The sequence below is a fragment of the Nerophis ophidion genome, linkage group LG20 (assembly GCF_033978795.1).
Source record: "Nerophis ophidion isolate RoL-2023_Sa linkage group LG20, RoL_Noph_v1.0, whole genome shotgun sequence".
Lineage (NCBI taxonomy): Eukaryota > Metazoa > Chordata > Actinopteri > Syngnathiformes > Syngnathidae > Nerophis > Nerophis ophidion.
In genome coordinates this window covers 33,944,017-33,966,704 of record NC_084630.1, presented here as the reverse complement: position 1 = coordinate 33,966,704, position 22,688 = coordinate 33,944,017, and the positions used below count along the sequence as shown (strand labels likewise).

The following is a 22,688-nucleotide window of genomic DNA, read 5'->3' as shown; positions in this document are numbered from 1 at the left end:
ATGTCGAATATTTCCAAAAACTATTTGAAATGTGGACTTGTCAGACCACAGAACACTTTTCCACTTTGCATCAGTACATCTTAGATGATCTCGGGGCCAGAGAAGCCGGCAGCGTTTCTGGATGTTGTTGATAAATGGCTTTCGCTTTGCATAGTAGAGCTTTAACTTGCACTCACAGATGTAGCGACCAACTGTATTTAGTGAAGGTGGTTTTCTGAAGTGTTCCTGAGCCCATGTGGTGATATCCTTTAGAGATTGATGTCGGTTTTTGATACAGTGCCGTCTGAGGGATGGAAGGTCACGGTCATTCAATGTTGGTTTCCGGCCATGCTGCTTACATGGACTGATTTCTCCAGATTCTCTGAACCTTTTGATGATATTATGGAGCGTAGATGTTGAAATCCTTAAATTTTTTGCAATTGCACTTTGAGAAACGTTGTTCTTAAACTGTTTGACTATTTGCTCACGCAGTTGTGGACAAAGGGGTGTACCTCGCCCCGTCCTTTCTTGTGGAAGACTTAGCATTTCATGGAAGCTGTTTTTATAGCCAATCATGGCACCCACCTGTTCCCAATTAGCCTGCACACCTGTGGGGTGTTCCAAATATCAATCAATCAATCAATGTTTACTTATATAGCCCTAAATCACTAGTGTCTCAAAGGGCTGCACAAACCACCACGACATCCTCGGTAGGCCCACATAAGGGCAAGGAAAACTCACACCCAGTGGGACATTGGTGACAATAATGACCCAGTGGGACGTCGGTGACAATGATGACTATGAGAACCTTAGAGAGGAGGAAAGCAATGGATGTCGAGCGGATCTAACATGATACTGTGAAAGTTCAATCCACAATGGATACAACACAGTCGCGAGAGTCCAGTCCAAAGAGGATCCAAGACACAGCAGCGAGAGTCCCGTTCACAGCGGAGCCAGCAGGAAACAATCCCAAGCGTAGGCGGACCAGCAGCGCAGAGATGTCCCCAGCCGATACACAGGCAAGCAGTACATGGCCACCGGATCGGACCGGACCCCCTCCACACGGGAGAGTGGGACATAGAAGAAAAAGAAAAGAAACGGCAGATCAACTGGTCTAAAAAGGGAGTCTATTTAAAGGCTAGAGTATACAAATGAGTTTTAAGGTGAGACTTAAATGCTTCTACTGAGGTGGCATCGCGAACTGTTACCGGGAGGGTATTCCAGAGTACTGGAGCCCGAACGGAAAATGCTCTATAGCCCGCAGACTTTTTTTGGGCTTTGGGAATCACTAATAAGCCGGAATCCTTTGAACGCAGATTTCTTGCCGGGACATATGGTACAATACAATCGGCAAGATAAGATGGAGCTAGACCGTGTAGTATTTTATACGTAAGTAGTAAAACCTTAAAGTCACATCTTAAGTGCACAGGAAGCCAGTGCAGGTGAGCCAGTACAGGCGTAATGTGATCAAACTTTCTTGTTCTTGTCAAAAGTTTAGCAGCCGCATTTTGTACCAACTGTAATCTTTTAATGCTAGACATGGGGAGACCCGAAAATAATACGTTACAGTAGTCGAGGCGAGACGTAACAAACGCATGGATAATGATCTCAGCGTCTTTAGTGGACAGAATGGAGCGAATTTTAGCGATGTTACAGAGATGAAAGAAGGCCGTTTTAGTAACGCTTTTAATGTGTGCCTCAAAGGAGAGAGTTGGGTCGAAGATAATACCCAGATTCTTTACCGTGTCGCCTTGTTTAATTGTTTGGTTGTCAAATGTTAGAGTTGTATTATTAAATAGAGTTCGGTGTCTAGCAGGACCGATAATCAGCATTTCCGTTTTTTTGGCGTTGAGTTGGAAAAAGTTAGCGGACATCCATTGTTTAATTTCATTAAGACACGCCTCCAGCTGACTACAATCCGGCGTGTTGGTCAGCTTTAGGGGCATGTAGAGTTGGGTGTCATCAGCATAACAGTGAAAGCTAACACCGTATTTGCGTATGATGTCACCTAGCGGCAGCATGTAGATGCTGAAGAGTGCAGGGCCAAGGACCGAACCCTGGGGAACTCCACACGTTACCTTAACGTAGTCCGAGGTCACATTGTTATGGGAGACACACTGCATCCTATCAGTAAGATAAGAGTTAAACCAAGACAGGGCTAAGTCTGACATACCAATTCGTGTTTTGATACGTTCTAATAAAATATTATGATCGACGGTATCGAAAGCAGCGCTAAGATCGAGGAGCAGCAACATAGATGACGCATCAGAATCCATCGTTAGCAATAGATCATTAGTCATTTTTGCGAGGGCTGTCTCCGTCGAGTGATTTGCCCTGAAACCGGATTGAAAGGTTTCACATAGATTGTTAGACGCTAAGTGTTCATTTAACTGCTCCGCAACAATTTTTTCAAGGATTTTTGAAATAAAGGGAAGGTGAGACACCGGTCGGTAATTTACCATGAGGTCAGGATCGAGGTTAGGTCTTTTAAGAAGAGGATGAATAACCGCTTTTTTGAATGCTAGGGGAACAGTGCCCGAGGAGAGTGATAAGTTTATAATATTTAGCACTGATGGACCTAATAATACAAAGAGTTCCTTGATCAGTTTCCCTGGAAGAGGGTCAAGTAAACATGTTGTCTGTTTTATTCCATTTACACGTTGTAACAATTCCTCTAATGTTATTTCCTCAAAACGAGAGAAACTATTTTGGAGGGCAGTATCCGCCGTATATACAATCGTGTCAGTGTTAATAGAACTCCGTTGTAGCTGGGACGCATTGTCTTTAATCTCCTTTCTAATGACTTCAATTTTCTTACTAAAGAATTGCATAAAGTCATCAGCTGAGTGGGTTAAGCTACTGGAAGGAGTCCCTTGTTGGGTTAGCGATGCTACCGTACTAAACAAAAATTTAGGATCGTTTTTATTACGGTGGATGAGATTTGAGTAATATTTAGCTTTAGCTAAGGTAAGCATGCGTTTATAAGTTATTAAACCATCACTCCATGCTTGATGGTGCACCTCAAGTTTAGTCGTGCGCCATTTGCGTTCCAGCTTTCTGCATAATAATTTCTGAGCTCTAGTTTCTTCTGTAAACCACGGGGTGCGCTTTTTTGGAGCCTTTTTTAACTTTAGCGGTGCTATGTTATCAATGGTTTCGCGCAGGGCGTCGTTAAAGTTGTTAGTGAGGTTATCAATAGAGCCCACATACTTTGGGAATGGTGCCATTACCGAGGGCAGTAGGTCAGCAAGAGTTGTCGTTGTGGCTGTATTAATGTTGCGGCTGCTATAGCAGTTATTATTATTATTAGTTTGACGAACATGCGTCTGAACCTCGAATTTTATAAGGTAATGATCGGACAATACTTTAGTATACGGGAGTATCGTAACTTTGGAAACGGTGATGCCCCTGACAAGCACTAGGTCTATCGTATTACCGTTGCGATGCGTGGGTTCATTTATTATTTGTGTGAGACCACAGCTATCAATTACAGTCTGGAGCGCTACGCACGGTGGGTCCGATGGGGTATTCATATGGATATTAAAGTCCCCCATTATGATTATATTATCGGCGTGTGTCACTAGATCAGCAACGAACTCTGAGAATTCATTAATAAAGTCCGAATAGGGCCCTGGGGGGCGGTAGATAACAGCCAGGTGTAGAGGCAGCGGTGTGACAGACCTCATAGTAAGCACCTCAAACGATTTATATTTATTATTTATGTTAGGACTGAGGTTAAAGTTTTCGTTGTATATTAGTGCGACCCCCCCACCCCTTTTGAGCGGACGGGCAATATGCGCATGTGTAAAGTTAGGAGGACATGCCTCATTTAGCGCAAAAAAGTTGTTTGGTTTAAGCCAGGTTTCGCTGAGACCGATGACGTTAAGATTGTTGTCTCTGATAATATCATTAACTAACAACGTTTTAGGAGACAATGATCTTATGTTTAAAAAACCTATATTATAGGTAGTGGGCTGTTTTAGGGAGTTTTTGATCAAATTATCCGTAGTAGCAATATTAATAATGTTGTGTTTATTATGCCCAGTGCATTTAGTATAGTTACGACCATATCTAGGAATTGATACGACAGGAATTTTCCGATTGTTTGATTGTTGCTTTGATAAACTGCACGCATCATGGTTAGCCACCTCAGTAACGGGGATTTTCCGATTGTTTGTTTGTTGCTTTGATAAACTGCACACATCATAGTTAGCCACCTCAGTAACGGGGATTTTCCGATTGTTTGTTTGTTGCTTTGATAAACTGCACGCATCATAGTTAGCCACCTCAGTAAAACACATGTCCAACTCTGAAACACTCAAAGCAGAAAAAAACTTGTTCTAATTTAACTGACTCCTTACCCAGACCAGTAGTCTCGCATTTTCCATCTAAATCCGTCTTCGGGATGGAGGAAAGTGGTGTTCTGTGGGGATTAGCCTTCTGCTTTGTTTTTAGCCCCGCTCGGCATCCGCGTTTCCGATCACACCGCTGGCGTCTGCTCCGTAGACGGCCCCCGCTGCTACTAGACTCCCCTGCTTCACAGGCCGCTGGATGTAGCCGCCGATGTATTCCCATGCTAGTTAGCAAGTCTAGCACGCAAGTGTCTTATCAGTCCAAAACGGCCCGATATGTCCACATCCAGAAGTGTCTGGCGGTCGTACGTGATCACGGAGTGACCACGATGTGAGCCAGCCATAAAGTTTGTGGAATCGTCCGGTATTTCTGCCAAATGTTCCATCTTTAGCAGGAGCTCCTCGAGAGCGCAGCCCGTCCGGGCGCCGCCATCTTGGAATTCCTCTAAATAAGTGTTTGATGAGCATTCCTCAACTCTATCAGTATTCATTGCCACCTTTCCCAACTTCTTTGTCACATGTTGCTGGCATCAAATTCCAAAGTTTATGATTATTTGCAAAAAAAAAAATGTTTATCAGTTTGAACATCAAATATGTTGTCTTTGTAGCATATTCACCTGAATATGGGTTGAAAAGGATTTGCAAATCATTGTATTCTGTTTATATTTACATCTAACACAATTTCCCAACTCATATGGAAACGGGGTTTGTAGTCTGTGCTATTATTTGCATCACATGTTGGCACTGTTGTTAAACCCAAAATTTTGACCCACATACAGTTGGGTTGACTTGTAATTTCTCACAACTTGTGGAACGCGAACAGTCTAACCAGCAGTTCTGCTTTAGGAAAGACATCCTTCCCAACAAATTCTTGGTTGGTGATTGATGGCGGCGTGGTGAAACGTGACTTAGGCGGTCATGTTTGGACAGGCAGGAGGTGCGGGCGGGGCTTGACCTCTCGTGGTCTCCCGTTGCTGTTTTTAGCATCATTAAACATTGTGTTGAACCGCACATTAGGGCACTTTGGACACATACGTATAATTTTATTGGCAGCAGTATCATCCAACATGACACAACAAGCGTGTACCATGTATAGTATTCTTTAGAGATGTCCGATAATGGCTTTTTTGCCGATATCGAGATATTGTTCAACTCTTAATTACCGATTCTGTTATCAACCGTTACCGATATATACAGTCGTGGAATTAACACATTATTATGGCCAAATTTGTTGTGATGCCCCGCTGGATGCATTACACCAGGGGTGTCCAAAGTGCGGCCCGCGGGTCATTTTTTAACGGCCCTAAGCACATTCTAAAAATACGATTTTAAAAAAAGTAAAAAACAGAAAAAGTGGTATATTAGAGCAAACGGGTGAAATGTGACAAGAAAATGTTGCAATGTTTACTCTAATAACACAAAGCTGCCATGCAGGCTGTTATTTTCTTTAAAAAATAATAATTAATCAAAATCAATGTCACATTAAAGGCCTACTGAAAACCACTACTACCGACCACACAGTCTGATAGTTTATATATCAATGATGAAATATTAACATTGTAACACATGCCAATACGGCGTTTTGAGTTTACTAAATTGCAATATTAAATTTTGCGCAAAGTATCCTGTTGAAAACGTTGTGGTGTGATGACGCGTATGATTACGCGTGTTTGTGACGTCACGGACTGTCAGGAAATAGTGCTGCACCAATAGCGGCTAAAAGTCGTCTGCTTTAACCGCATAATTACACAGTATTCTGGACATTTGTGTTGCTGAATCTTTTGCAATTTGTTCATTTAATAATGGAGACTATAAAACACAATGCTGTTGGTGGAAAGCGGTGGATTGCAGCTGCCTTTAACACCGAGTCACAGCCGGTGTTTCTTTGTTTGTTGTGAAGCAGAGCGGTCAAGCGAACATGTTTCTCTACGTCAACCAGCATGTTTTTGGATGGGAAAATTGTGATATATATCTTACCGGAGACATCATTGGATTATTCGTCGTCCTGCAGCAGCTGTCAAAAAAGGCAGCTGTGAGCTTTGCTCCTCGGCTTCTCTCTGAGACACTGCTTGTTCACCGCAGCCTTCCGACCTTGAGGTATGTCTTTACAATCTCACTAAAACACTATTAAAACAATAAGCAGATAAGGGATCTTCCAAAATTATCCTAATGAATGTGTCTAATTATCGTTGTTTTTGTTTTTTTCTAGTCCTTCACTATCAATATCCTAATTCACGAATCTTTCATCCTCTCACAAATTAATGAGGAAATTGTCGCTTTCTCGGTCCGAATTGCTCTTGCTGCTTGTGGCTCACATTGTAAACAATGTGAATATGTGTGAAGCCCTGCAACTCATGACGTCACTCGCACATACTTTCGGTAAAGGCGGGGCTATTTTATTAGCGACCAAAAGTTGCGAACTTTATCGTCGATGTTCTCTACTAAATCCTTTCAGCAAAAATATGGCAATATGGCGAAATGATCAAGTATGACACATAGAATGGACCTGCTATCCCCGTTTGAATAAGAAAATCTCATTTCAGTAGTCCTTTAAATATTCCACTTTGAAACATTTTTGGGGGAAAATGTTGCATATTTTGATTTTGCCATATAAAAAACAAAGTTTTTTTTTCTAAAGAAGGGCCTAATAAGAACAAACAAAAAACATAAACAACAATAAAAGTTATAATTGACAGATGGATCTGAAGTTGATCTCAAGACGATTGTGTTTAAAGTAAACAGTAAAAAAAAAAAAAAGTTTATTTTTAATGAGTAGGACCCTTTTGGATCCCCAATAATTTTAGTAGGATTTTTTGTGTGTCATTGTTAAAAAAAAAAAAAAAAAAAAAAAAAAAAAAATTAAAATCACTGTTATGTGTTGACATTTTTAAGGCTCCAATTATTATATGATCTCAAATATTCCACTTTAAAACTGTATTGAGGAAAACTATTGCATATTTTGTGGGGGTTTTTTTCCATAACAAAACAGGGTTTTCTTTGACAAAAAAAGCATACAACTTAAATCTTAAAAACATTATATAGACAAATAGACCTAATGTTGATCTAGAGATTTAAACTTTGAATACCAATAACACAAAATAATGACACATTTTAAATATTTTTTTGACCAAAATATTGTGGGGTCTCTGGGACCAAGCCTGAGTGGAGGCCTAAATGTATATTTTTACACAAATATTGTATTGGTTTTTGAAATAAAAAAATATCAAAATGGCCCCTGCTTGCGTTGATTTTTCAGTGTGCGGCCCTCAGTGGAAAAAGTTTGGACACCCCTGCATTACACAATGTAACAAGGTTTTTCAAAATAAATCAACTCAAGTTATGGAAAAAAGTACCAACATGACATTGCCATATTTATTATTGAAGTCACAAAGTGCCATTTTTTTTTAACATGCCTCAACACAGCAGCTTGGAATTTGGGACATGCTCTCCCTGAGAGAGCATGGGGAGGTTGAGGCGGGCAAGGTTGAAAAGATAGTTCTGCAAGGGGTTCTGGATGTTTGGTCTGCTGTGTTTCAGTTGTGCTACGGTGCGGATGTTCTCCCGAAATGTGTTTGTCATTCTTGTTTGGTGTGGGTTCACAGTGTGGGGCATATTTGTAACTTTGTTAAAGTTGTTTATAGGCCACCCTCAGTGCGACCTTGTTAAGTTTGAGGGGGCGGGGTTGAGGTGGGCGGGTTTGGGGGGCCGGGGTTTGGTGGTAGCGAAAGGTGTATATTGTAGCTTCCCGGAAGAGTTCGTGCTGCAAGGGGGTCTTGGTATTTGTTCTGTTGTGTTTATGTTGTGTTACGGAGAAGATGTTCTCTTGAAATGTGTTTGTCATTCTTGTTTGGTGTGGGTTCACAGTGTGGCGCATATTTCTAACAGTGTTAAAGAGGAGAAATATAATCCGAGAGAAAAATGTAATTTAAAACATTTGTACGCACGTACAACACTTAAGACCTTTAGTATATCAGTATGTGAAATTGAATTATGGATTAAGCAAAGAAATCAAACAATGTACTGATATGATCCACTTCAAGAAACTCTTCAAACTTAGTGTTTACAAAGTACAAAAAAGAAGAACCATGATAAACATTCGGAATTTATTTCATCCATCCATTCTTTCTTTCTCAAAATAATCTTACTTATCTCATCATTTGAAATATAACTTACTTCACCAATGATTATTTTTTTTTTTTTTTATCGTGATTACTTATAGAGTACATTGTGAATAGATTAAGAACAGGAAGTGAAGAAAACTTTAAAGGCCTACTGAAATTAGATTTTCTTATTCAAACGGGGATAGCAGGTCCATTCTATGTGTCATACTTGATCATTTCGCGATATTGCCATACTTTTGCTGAAACGATTTAGTAGAGAACATCCACGATAAAGTTCGCAACTTTTGGTCGATAATAAAAAAGCCTTTCCTTTACCGGAAGTAGCAGACGATGTGCGCGTGACGTCACGGGTTGTAGAGCTCCTCACATCCTCACATTGTTTACAATCATGGCCACCAACAGCGAGAGCGATTCGGACCGAGAAAACAACGATTTCCCCATTATTTGAACGAGGATGAAAGATTCGTGGATGAGGAAAGTTCCATCTCCATCTTCTTCCGCTTATCCGAGGTCGGGTCGCGGGGGCAACAGCCTAAGCAGGGAAACCCAAACTTCCCTTTCCCCAGCCACTTCGTCTAGCTCTTCCCGGGGGATCCCGAGGCGTTCCCAGGCCAACCGAGAGACATAGTCTTCCCAACGTGTCCTGGGTCTTCCCCGTGGCCTCCTACCGGTTAGACGTGCCCTAAACACCTCCCTAGGTAGGCGTTCGGGTGGCATCCTGACCAGATGCCCGAAAAACCTCATCTGGCTCCTCTCGATGTGGAGGAGCAGAGGCTTTACTTTGAGCTCCTCCCGGATGGCAGAGCTTCTCACCCTATCTCTAAGGGAGAGAACCGCCACACGGCGGAGGAAACTCATTTCGGCCGCTTGTACCCGTGATCTTATCCTTTCGGTCATGACCCAAAGCTCATGAACATAGGTGAGGATGGGAACGTAGATCGACCGGTAAATTGAGAGCTTTGCCTTCCGGCTCAGCTCCTTCTTCACCACAACGGATCGGTACAACGTCCGCATTACTGAAGACGTCGCACCGATCCGCCTGTCGATCTCACGATCCACTCTTCCCCCACTCGTGAACAAGACTCCTAGGTACTTGAACTCCTCCACTTGGGGCAGGGGCTCCTCCCCAACCCGGAGATGGCACTCCACCCTTTTCCGGGCGAGAACCATGGACTCGGACTTGGAGGTGCTGATTCTCATTCCGGTCGCTTCACACTCGGCTGCAAACCGATCCAGTGAGAGCTGAAGATCTCGGTCAGATGAAGCCATCAGGACCAAGTTATGAACAGAATCGGTGACAAAGGACAGCCTTGGCGGAGTCCAACCCTCACTGGAAATGTGTTCGACTTACTGCCGGCAATGCGGACCAAGCTCTGGCACTGATCGTACAGGGAGCGGACCGCCACAATAACACAGTCCGATACTCCATACTCTCTGAGCACTCCCCACAGGACTTCCCGAGGGACACGGTCGAATGCCTTCTCCAAGTCCACAAAGCACATGTAGACTGGTTGGGCAAACTCCCATGCACCCTCAAGAACCCTGCCGAGAGTATAGAGCTGGTCCACAGTTCCACGACCAGGACGAAAACCACACTGTTCCTCCTGAATCCGAGGTTGGACTATCCGGCGTAGCCTCCTCTCCAGTACACCTGAATAAACCTTACTGGGAAGGCTGAGGAGTGTGATCCCACGATAGTTGGAACACACCCTCCGGTCCCCCTTCTTAAAGAGAGGAACCACCACCCCGGTCTGCCAATCCAGAGGTACCGTCCCCGATGTCCACGCGATGCTGCAGAGTCTTGTCAACCAAGACAGCCCCACAGCATCCAGAGCCTTAAGGAACTCCGGGCGGGTCTCGTCCACCCCCGGGGCCTTGCCACCGAGGAGCTTTTTAATTACCTCAGCGACCTCAGCCCCAGAAATAGGAGAGTCCACCACAGATTCCCCAGGCACTGATTCCTCATAGGAAGACGTGTTGGTGGGATTGAGGAGGTCTTCGAAGTATTCCTTCCACCTATCCACAACATCCGCAGTTGAGGTCAGCAGAACACCATCCGCACCATACACGGTGTTGATAGTGCACTGCTTCCCCTTCCTGAGGCGGCGGACGGTGGTCCAGAATCGCTTTGAAGCCGTCCGGAAGTCGTTTTCCATGGCTTCCCCGAACTCCTCCCATCTCCGAGTTTTTGCCTCAGCGACCGCTGAAGCCGCACACCGCTTGGCCTGTCGGTACCTGTCCACTGCCTCCGGAGTCCTATGAGCCAAAAGGACCCGATAGGACTCCTTCTTCAGCTTGACGGCATCCCTCACCGCTGGTGTCCACCAAGGGGTTTTAGGATTGCCGCCCCGACAGGCACCAACTACCTTGCGGCCACAGCTCCGATCAGCCGCTTCGACAATAGAGGTGCGGAACATGGTCCACTCGGACTCAATGTCCAGCACCTCCCTCGTGACATGTTCGAAGTTCTTCCGGAGGTGGGAATTGAAACTTTCTCTGACAGGAGACTCTGCCAGATGTTCCCAGCAGACCCTCACAATGCGTTTGGGCCTGGCAGGTCTGTCCGGCATCCTCCCCCACCATCGCAGCCAACTCACCACCAGGTGGTGATCGGTAGAAAGCTCCGCCACTTTCTTCACTCGCGTGTCCAAAACATAAGGCCGCAAATCCGATCACACAACTACAAAGTCGATCATGGAACTGCGGCCTAGGGTGTCCTGGTGCCAAGTGCACATATGGACACCCTTATGTTTGAACATGGTGTTTGTTATGGACAAACTGTGACGAGCACAAAAGTCCAATAACAAAACACCACTCGGGTTCAGATCCGGGCGGCCATTCTTCCCAATCACGCCTCTCCAGGTTTCACTGTCGTTGCCAACATGAGCGTTGAAGTCCCCCAGTAGGACAAGGGAATCACCCGGGGGAGCACTTTCCAGTACTCCCTCGAATGTACCCAAAAAGGGTGGGTACTCTGAACTGCCGTTTGGTGCATAAGCACAAACAACAGTCAGGACCCGTCCCCCCACCTGAAGGCGGAGGAAGGCTACCCTTTCGTCCACCGGGTTAAACTCCAACGTGCAGGCTTTGAGCCGGGGGGCAACCAGAATTGCCACCCCAGCCCGTCGCCTCTCACTGCCGGCAACGCCAGAGTGGAAGAGGGTCCAGTCCCTCTCGAGAGAAGTGGTTCCAGAGCCCTTGCTGTGCGTCGAAGTGAGTCCGACTATATCCAGCCGGAACTTCTCCCCTTCGCGCACTAGCTCAGGCTCTTTCCCCCCCAGTGAGGTGACGTTCCACATCCCAAGAGCTAGCTTCTGTAGCCGAGGATCGGCCCGCCAAGTGCCCTGCCTTCGGCTGCCGCCCAGCTCACATTGCACCCGACCTCTATGGCCCCTGCTATGGGTGGTGAGCCCATTGGAGGGGTGACCCACGTTGCCTCTTCGGGTTGTGCCCGGCCGGGCCCCATGGGAACAGGCCCGGCCACCAGGCGCTCGCCATCGTGCCCCACCTCCGGGCCTGTCTCCAGAGGGGGGCCCCGGTGACCCGCGTCCGGGCGAGGGAAATCTGGGTCCATGTTTTATCTTCTTCATAAAGGTCTTCGAGCTGCTCTTTGTCTGATCCCTCACCTAGAACCTGTTTGCCTTGGGAGACCCTACCAGGGGGCATAACCCCCCGGACAACATAGCTCCTAGGATCATTGGGACACGCAAACTCCTCTACCACGATAAGGTGGCAGCTCAGAGATGTTATTAGACAAATTTACTAGGATAATTCTGGAAAATCCCTTATCTGCTTATTGTGTTACTATGGTTTTAGTGAGATTATGTGGTCATACCTGTACAACCTGAAGGTCGGCCCCGCACATTTCTTCAGCACCAGTCGACGGGTGGTGCCGATTCCCATCCCTGCCCTTCGCAAGGGACCCTTTTGGAAACACGATCTTTCGAAATGATCGCTGCATAATACACTGTACTTTGTGTGTGTGGCCCAATCCAACCGTATTCGCCTGACCGCTCTGTTCCATAGTAAAGCTTCACCGTCATCTTTCTGGAATGTAATGCTGTGTTTGTGTTGCTAAAGGCGGCCGCAATACACCGCTTCCCACCTACAGCTTTCTTCTTTGACGTCTCCATTATTCATTGAACAAATTGCAAAAGATTCACCAACACAGAGTCCAGAATACTGTGGAATTATGCGATGAAAAGAGACGACTTATAGCTGTGAACGGTGCTGGAACAAAATGTCCTCTACAATGCGTGACGTTACGCGCACGCGTCATCATTCCGCGACGTTTTAGCATGATAATTCCGCGCGAAATTTAAAATTGTAATTTAGTAAACTAAGGCGGTCGTATTGGCATGTGTTGCAATGTTAATATTTCATCATTGATATATAAACTATCAGACTGCGTGGTCGGTAGTAGTGGCTTTCAGTAGGCCTGAAACTGTTATGTAAAATAAAAAGGGTTAGGAATAAATCAATCAATCAATCAATGTTTACTTATATAGCCCTAAATCACTAGTGTCTCAAAGGGCTGCACAAACCACCACGACATCCTCGGTAGGCCCACATAAGGGCAAGGAAAACTCACACCCAGTGGGACATCGGTGACAATAATGACCCAGTGGGACGTCGGTGACAATGATGACTATGAGAACCATGGAGAGGAGGAAAGCAATGGATGTCGAGCGGGTCTAACATGATACTGTGAAAGTTCAATCCATAATGGATCCAACACAGTCGCGAGAGTTCAGTCCAAAGCGGATCCAACACAGCAGCGAGAGTCCCGTTCACAGCGGAGCCAGCAGGAAAACATCCCAAGAGGAGGCGGATCAGCAGCGCAGAGATGTCCCCAGCCGATACACAGGCAAGCAGTACATGGCCACCGGATCGGACCGGACCCCCTCCACAAGGGAGAGTGGGACATAGAAGAAAAAGAAAAGAAACGGCAGATCAACTGGTCTAAAAAGGGAGTCTATTTAAAGGCTAGAGTATACAAATGAGTTTTAAGGTGAGACTTAAATGCTTCTACTGAGGTGGCATCTCGAACTGTTACCGGGAGGGCATTCCAGAGTACTGGAGCCCGAACGGAAAACGAAAAATAAGCTCTGCTTCTTCCTAGTCCTTTTCAAACATGTTGAAAAGAGAAACTGGAGATTGTGATGGATAGATAGATAGATAGATAGATAGATAGATAGATAGATAGATAGATAGATAGTACTTTATTTATTCCGTCAGGAGAGTTCCTTCAGGAAAATTACAATTTTCAGCACAATCCCATTCAAGATCAGACAAACATTACAGGGAGACAGAACAGGATCGCTGACGGGTCTGGCGGCTTCCAGCGCCCCCTACAAAAAAGATGATGTATCATGTTGTCCGCTTGCATGTTCAAAATAAAGTCAAACTCAAGTTGTTTACACGGCCACTCTCAGTGTGACCTGTATGGCTGTTGACCAAGTATGCCTTGCATTCACTTGTGTGTGTGAAAAGCCGTAGATATTATGTGATTGGGCGGGCATGCACAGGCAGTGCCTTTTTAAAGGCCTACTGGAAGCCACTACTAGCGACCACGCAGTCTGATAGTTTATATATCAATGATGAAATATTAACATTGCAACACATGCTAATAGTTTACTAAATTGCAATTTTAAATTTCACGCAGAGTTTCTTGTTGAAAACGTAGCGGAATGATGACGCGTTTGTGACATCACGGGTTGTAGAGGACATATTAGCCCAGCACCACTTACGGCTAAAAGTCGTCTCTTTTAATCACATAATTACGCAGTAATTTGGACATCTGTGTTGCTGAATCTTTTGCAATTTGTTCAATTAATAATGGAGACGTCAAAGAAGAATGCTGTTGGTGGAAAGCGGTGGATTGCAGCTGCCTTTAGCACCGAAACACAGCCGGTGTTTCTTTGTTTGTTGTGAATCTTTAACACAGAGCGGTCAAGCGCACATGTTTCTCTACGTCAACCAGTAAGTTTTTGGATGGGAAAATTGTGATATTAAGTCAGCTCTTACCGGAGACTTCAGTGGATTATGGGACCTCATCCTGCAGCTCAAAAAGGCAGCTGTGATCTTGGCTCCTCGGCTTCTCTCAAAGACACTGGCGTTCACCGCAGGCCTCCGACTTTCAGGTATGACTTTACAATCTCACTAAAACACTATTAAAACAATAAGCAGCTAAGGGATCTTCCAGAATGATCCTAGTAAATGTGTCTAATTACATCTGAAACGCTCACACTGCCGCCGCCCGTAGTTGTCGCCTTTTCTTTTTGTTTTTTTTTAGTGCCTCACTCTAACTTTCCTCATCCACAAATCTTTCATCCTCGCTCAAATTAATGGGGAAATCGTCGCTTTTTCAGTCCGAATAGCTCTTGCTGCTGGAGGCTATGATTATAAACAATGTTCAGATGTGAGGAGCTCCACAACCCGTGACGTCACGCGCACATGGTCTGCTACTTCCGGTACAGGCAAGGCTTTTTTATTAGCGGCCAAAAGTTGCGAACTTTATCGTCAATGTTCTCTACTAAATCCTTTCAGCAAAAATATGGCAATATCACCAAATGATCAAGTTTGACAGTTAGAATGGACTTGCTATCCCCGTTTAAATAAGAAAATCTCATTTCGGTGGGCCTTTAAGGTTTAATGGCGCTCTGTACTTCTCCCTACGTCGGTGTACACAGTAGCGTTTTAAAAAGTCATACATTTTCCTTTTGAAACCGATACCGATCATTTCTGATATTACATTTTAAAGCATTCATTGGTCGATAATTTCGGCCGTCCGATATTATCGGACATCCCTAGTATTCTTCTTTTTTTTTTTTTTTTTACTGTGTGGCAGCCATTTGACACCACCCTGACCTTTTTAGGACGCCTCCCTCACACCTAACAAGCTCGCCTTTCCCACAAGCATGCATGCATACACAACAACTGTCTGCACCTTCCCTCTGATACTGTGACAACAGCACATATGAGGATGTGATACACACTGCTGATGCTGATGCTCCGTTTCCTCTCAGCATATTCTTGTTTGTCCCACTTCAGTATAGGTCCGACCTAAAATTTCAACAAGTATTTTTATGAGGGTTTTATCTGAAAAGGTTGTTGTTGGGGAAAAATAGAAAACTTTCAGGACGAGCCTTATTCGAACATTTCAGTCCCTCCAGGATTTTCTCATTTCGAGCAATCCCGAAAATGACGCGCAGCCTCGCAATATTTTCCAATGCCCGAAACGTTCTCTTCAAGGCAGGCCCCCGATATTGTTGTCCGGGTGGAAATCGGGAGAAATTCTGGAGAATGGTTGCCTGGGGAGATTTTCGGGAGGGTCACTGAAATTCCGGAGTCTCCCGGGAAAATGGGGAGGGTTGGCAAGTATGACTGGGAGACACAACTGCTCTGTAATTCTCCCTTCATCCATTCACCACTCCGTACAGCGGCATTTTTAAGAGTTATACATTTTCCTTTTTGAAACAGATACCGATAACAGTCGATATTACATTTTTTAAGCATTTATCGGCCGATAATATCAGCAGTCCGATTGTAAGTGTTGTTGAAAACTTACACTTAATATTTTTGGTTTTAAGGGTTAACATTATTATGGTTGTGTTGTGAAGTCATGTTATATTTTTGTAAATAAGACACATTTGGTTTACTATAAAAGGGGCAATTTATTTTAGGGATGCACCGAAATGAAAATTTGTGGCCGAAGCCGAATAAAATTTAAACGCTTGGCCGAAGGCCGAATACTGAATAATTAATGCAGTTTTTCACAATTGTTTTTATATTGCATAAATAGCCTAGAATAAATATTTAGACATGTTTTTCAAATAAAGTAATTTTTTATTGAATATTGACATTTTTTTAATAATCCAGTAGCCTTTGCTCTTTGAAAAAAGCACAAAGTTTTTCATTTATATTAGGCCTTCAAACAAAACATGCATTCCCCAAAAAAATTAAGTGCATTAAAGTGGATAAACCCACAACAAATGAATTATTGTCCTTTTGGCAAAAGTCTGCTTAGCCACAGTAGCTATGCTAATAATGTAAACAGAAGGCTTAAATAAATCTCAATTAAGTGTGTGCTTGTAACCTCATACACTTATACAGGTACACAACATATCCCAACGTCACCGCGTCACTGCACGTTGGTTGATTGCGTCACCGCGTCAAAAAATTGCGTCACACGCCACTATTCGGCCTTGTTCTTAACTCATTCCACCGAAGGCCGAATGTGGCTTTTTTTTTGCCGTATTCGGCCGAATATATTCGGTTACCGATTAATCGGTGCATCCCTAATTTATTTCCTTTGTCACACCGCTATTCTCGCGAGATTTTGGTGTAGTATTTGGGGATGCAGACATGCAAAATACTTTGAGCCATCAGCAGCAGCAGCAAGAACATTTGGCTAGCTGAACAAGGTATTTGTCATATTGTGTTGAATTGTTCTGTATATTTGTGGAGTGCATTGGTTTAATTTTTGTACGCTCATGTAGTTGCACAACACTGAAATATTTGCTGCCCAAGAACCTCCGAAGTGGCAGGCGGCTACGAGGTAGCTATTTTGTTTAGCACCTTATTTGCCTAGGACTGAACTATTTCTAAAACCATTGTATTTCATGTCTTGTCCTGCAGTTTTCACGGCATAAACTCAAGTAAAGAGCCCGTCTTTAAGAAGCCGTGCCAGTGTTGTCATTTCGGAGCCACACCGATATTATCGGACATCTCTAGTTTGTGTTATGTTTGTTTTCCTACAGAAACCATATTAAAACAAAAAATATATTTTTCCATCCATCCATCCATTTTCTACCGCTTATTCCCTTTTGGGGTGGCGGGGGACGCTGGCGCCTATCTCAGCTGCAATCAGGCGGAAGGTGGGGTACACCCTGGACAAGTCGCCACCTCATCGCAGGGCCAACACAGATAGACAGACAACATTCACACTCACATTCACACACTAGGGCCAATTTAGTGTTGCCAATCAACCTATCCCCAGGTGCATGTCTTTGGAAGTGGGAGGAAGCCGGAGTACCCGGAGGGAACCCACACATTCACGGGGAGAACATGCAAACTCCACACAGAAAGATCCCGAGCCCGGGATTGAACCCAGGACTGCAGGACCTTCGTATTGTGAGGCAGACACACTAACCCCTCTGCTACCGGAAACCATATTAAAACAAAAAATATATTTTTCCCCCCTATCTTTTTACATTTTCATACATTTTTGACGAGGCTGGCACTAAATACCCATGGGTTGCCGACCCCCGGTGTAAGGCAATTCCCCAATACCTGTTGTGTTGAAGTAATTGTCTCTGTTCATGAATACTTTTCTACATCACATCAGACGATCCTGCATGCAGCTTCGTCAGCTTCTATTCAAAAGGTTGACGTGAATAAATGCTGGATGCTTTGGTAAGCATATATACTAGGGCTGTGAATCTTTGGGTGTCCCACGATTCAATTCAATATCGATTTTTGGGGTCGCGATTCGATTATATATCAATATTTTTCGATTCAACGCAATTCTCGATTCAAAAACGATGTTTTCCCGATTTAAAAGGATTTTGTATTGATTCAATACATAGATTTCAGCAGGATCTACCCCAGTCTGCAGACATGCTAGCAGAGTAGTAGATTTTTTTTTAAAGCTTTTATAATTGTAAAGGACAATGTTTTATCAACTGATTGTAATAATGTACATTTGTTTTAACTATTAAACAAACCAAAAATGTGACTTATTTTATCTTTGTGAAAACATTGGACACAGTGTGTTGTCAAGATTATGAGATGCCATGCAAGTGTAAGCCACTGTGACACTATTGTTCTTTTTTTATTTTATTTTATAAATGTCTAATGATAATGTCAATGAGGGATTTTTAATCACTGCTATGCTGAAATTATAACTAATATTGATACTGTTGTTGATAAGATTCATTTTTGTTTCACTACTTTTGGTTTGTTCTGTGTGGTGTTTGTGTCTCCTCTCAATTGCTCTGTTTATTGCAGTTCTGAGTGTTGCTGGGTCAGGTTTGCTTTTGGAATTGGATTGCATTGTTATGGTATTTAAAAAAAAAAAAAAATTGATTTTTTAAATTGAGAATCGATTCTGAACCGCACAAAGTGCTAATCGCGATTCAAATTCGAATCAATTTTTTCCCACACACCTAATACATATGCTATAAAAGCGGCTCGTAATAGCACCTTCAGACCACTAGGTGTCAATACATGCATTGGAACATCCATCCATCCATTTCTACCGCTTATTCCCTTTTTGGGGTGGCGGGGGGGCGGTGGCGCCTTTCTCAGCTACAATCGGGCGGAAGGCGGCTTACACCCTGGACAAGTCGCCACCTCATTGCAGGGCCAACACCATGGACGTGCACATGATTATAGAGGGGCAGGGGCTCAAAGTCAGAAAAGGACAGGAATTTTTTTTTTTTGGTGCTTTACACAATATGGAAATTTATGTCAAATTAAATTTGCTAATAGGAAGCTAACTACTTAGCTGTGTGTCCTTTGTAGGTAAAAGTGATTGCCATTTCTTTTGTGTCAACAAATTATTGTCATGAGTTAATTCACATTATCAAAGGCTTGGAAGACATGAAAAGCAACAAAACACTGGTTTATTATTAGGCTATTTATTGTTAAAGATAAGCACTTTAATATCGAACATTGAACAGTGCAACATGAACTTCGAAAAATAAATAAATACCCAAATGGAAAAAACTTCAATGTGAAAATCTGTCCTTCTTCCTTTAACTAGATGAAAACACCATCAAGTTGTAACTTATGGTCTTTCTCACTTAATGCTCAGACTAAACAACTGAAGCGCAATACAACTTTGTATCTAAACCTCTACTGTGAGAGAAATGTGATCCGCCGTAAACACTGAATTTTATTTTGAAAATTAACTCTGTGTTTTTTTTGTATTTTGTACACTACTTCCTGTCCCGCACGATCCGCTCTGCTCTGTGCGGATTTGATGTGCCGTGCTCCGACGTCCAGCAAAAACAGAAGCTGACACATTGAATAATAGAATAATACAGCGTTTTTCTGAAATATTACCCATATTAGATGCTGAATAAGTGGACGGCGACTAGACCATAACTCACAGGTTCAAGTTGCTCCATTGTCAGGTCTCCTCAGGCCGCAGTTGGCTCTCTCTCCTCTCTCTCACTCACTCACTCACTCGCCCTCTCGCTCTCTGTCGGAAGCGGCAGGCTCAAACAACCCGGTATTACAAAAAAACGTGGAGTTTTTGTACGGCTGTTTTTTTGTTTTTTTGTTTTTTTTTACATCCCTAACAGGAATTTATTAATGTTGTTTAAAGAAAAAAATAAAAAACAGGCAGAGGGCACTTTTTAAGACGAGGCATAAAAGGCAGGGGCTCAAGCACCCATAGGGCCCTATGTGTGCACGTGCCAGGCCAACACACACAGACAGACAACATTCACTGACTAGGGCCAATTTAGTGTTGCCAATCAACCTATCCCCAGGTGCATGTCTTTGGAGGTGGGAGGAAGCCGGAGTACCCGGAGGGAACCCAAACATTCACGGGGAGAACATGCAAACTCCACACAGAAAGATCCCGAGCCCGGGATTGAACCCAGGACTGCAGGACCTTCGTATTGTGAGGCAGACGCACTAACTGCAGTGGAACAGTAGAATTTAATGCAGTTTATATTTTAACATTGACCTCAAAAAAAAGGGAAAAGAGTCGTTCTTTATTGTGGTACATGCATGCTAGGTTGTTGTTTATGCCTGACATGCATGCACACAGTTCTTTTATCTTTAACACCAAGCATGTGACACGTGCGGCGCGATTAGCGTGACGCATGTTTGTGTCGAAAGAGACATTTTTTTTCTCTTTTCCCTCCCCTAAAGCCGGGAAAGATATTTGTGCGTGCTTTTTGCGAGCTTTGCTGATGTTACCAAGCAACTGTGCCGGAAAGGTTATTCTCACGCTGACTCACACTGTGCACACATTTCAACTGATTCTAAATCAGGAAATATTTAGTTAAATGCAATTATGCTTCTTGTAAATATTAATATTATTTCCTCCTTTTTTTCCCTCCCCCTCTTCAAGGTTGTGACAAATATCCCAGAAGTTCAGCGCCAAGGCAGTGATGCACGGCTTAGGAGAAGGAAGGTACAGAAATTAACCTGTCATGATGTGCAATCAGTTTTAACACCTTTGCTTCTCCCTCCCTGCGCTCTTATCTCGCCACTAATAAACAATCCCTCTGGGGAAAAAAAACAGATGGTCACATGACTAACAGAAGCAGGAAGCAGTAACAGTTTTTAGCACAATAAATAAAAACACTGGGAAAAACTTAAATTAAAGGCCTACTGAAAGCCACTACTAGTGACCACGCAGTCTGATAGTTTATATATCAGTGCAGTGGCGCAGTGGGAGAGTGGCCGTGCGCAACCCGAGGGTCACTGGTTCAAATCCCACCTGGAACCAACCTCGTCACGTCCGTTGTGTCCTGAGCAAGACACTTCACCCTTGCTCCTGATGGGTGCTGATTGGCGCCTTGCATGGCAGCTCCCTCCATCAGTGTGTGAATGTGTGTGTGAATGGGTAAATGTGGAAGTAGTGTCAAAGCGCTTTGAGTACCTTGAAGGTAGAAAAGCGCTATACAAGTACAACCCATTTATTTATTTATTTAATGATGAAATATTAACATTGCAATACATGCCAATACGGCCGCTTTAGTTTACTAAATTACAATTTTTAATTTCCCGCGGAGTTTCTTGTTGAAAACGTCGTAGAATGATGACGCGAGTTTGTGACGTCTCGGGTTGTAGCGGACATATTAGCCCAGCACCACTTACGGCTAAAAGTCATCTCTTCCATCGCATAATTACACAGTAATTTGGACATCTGTGTTGCAGAATCTTTTGCAATTTGTTCAATTAATAATGGCGACTATAAAGAAGAATGCTGTTGGTGGAAAGCGGTGGATTGCAGCTGCCTTTAGCAACGAAACACAGCCAGTGTTTCTTTGTTTGTTGTGAAGCTTTAACACAGAGCGGTCAAGCGAACATGTATGGTGTTCTTGGGATGCAACTCAGTATTCTTCTTCCTCCAAACACGACGAGTTGAGTTTATACCAAAATGGATACATGGATGATACAGCAGAGGATTGGGAGAATGTCATGTGGTCAGATGAAACCAAAATAGAACTTTTTGGTATAAACTCACCTCGTCATGTTTGGTGGAAGAAGAATACTGAGTTGCATCCCAAGAACACCACACCTACTGTGAAGCATGGGGGTGGAAACATCATGCTTTGGGGATGTTTTTCTGCTAAGGGGACAGGACGATTGATCCGTGTTAAGGAAAGAATGAATGGGGCCATGTATCGTGAGATTTTGAACCAAAACCTCCCTCAATCAGTGAGAGCTTTTTCACCATAATTTACAAATAAATTCTTTAAAATTCCTACAATGTGAATTCCTGGATTTTTTTTCACATTCTGTCTCTCACAGATGAAAATTACAGACCTCTGTCATCATTTTAAGTGGGAGTACTTGCACAATCGCTGGCTGACTAAATACTTTTTTGGCCCACTGTACATACTCCAAAAAATACGGTACATAAAGTATATACTAGTAGAAACCCCATTTCCATATGAGTTGGGAAATTGTGTTAGATGTAAATATAAACGGAATACAAAGATTTGCAAATCCTTTTCAACCCATATTCAATTGAATGCACTACAAAGACAAGATATTTGATGTTCAAACTCATAAACTTTTTTTTTTTTTTGCAAATAATAATTAACTTAGAATTTCATGGCTGCAACACGTGCCAAAGTAGTTGGGAAAGGGCATGTTCACCACTGTGTTACATCACATTTTCTTTTAACAACACTCAATCAACGTTTGGGAACTGAGGAAACTAATTGTTGAAGCTTTGAAAGTGGAATTCATTACCATTCTTGCTTGATGTACAGCTTAAGTTGTTCAACAGTCCGGGGTCTTGTTGTCATATTTTACGCTTCATAATGCGCCACACATTTTCGATGGGAGATATGTCTGGACTGCAGGCGGACCAGGAAAGTACCCGCACTCTTTTACTACGAAGCCACGCTGTTGTAACATGTGGCTTAGCATTTTTTTGCTGAAATAAGCAGGGGCGTCCATGATAACATTGCTTGGATGACAACATATGTTGCTCCAAAACCTGTATGGACCTTTCAGCATTAATGGTGCCTTCACAGAT

At 43.4% G+C, this 22,688-nt stretch overlaps 1 protein-coding gene across 5 annotated transcripts in view; it reads left to right on the top strand.

Moving 5' to 3' along the window:
- Positions 1-22,688, top strand: part of fam13a (family with sequence similarity 13 member A) — a 230,842-nt gene that overhangs the window by 71,579 nt on the left and 136,575 nt on the right. For all 5 annotated transcript variants that reach the window (XM_061881057.1, XM_061881052.1, XM_061881051.1 and 2 more), the window contains exon 6: positions 20,544-20,606. In XM_061881057.1, coding sequence (XP_061737041.1) covers positions 20,544-20,606 — 63 coding nt within the window. The remainder of the gene's footprint in view (positions 1-20,543; positions 20,607-22,688) is intronic.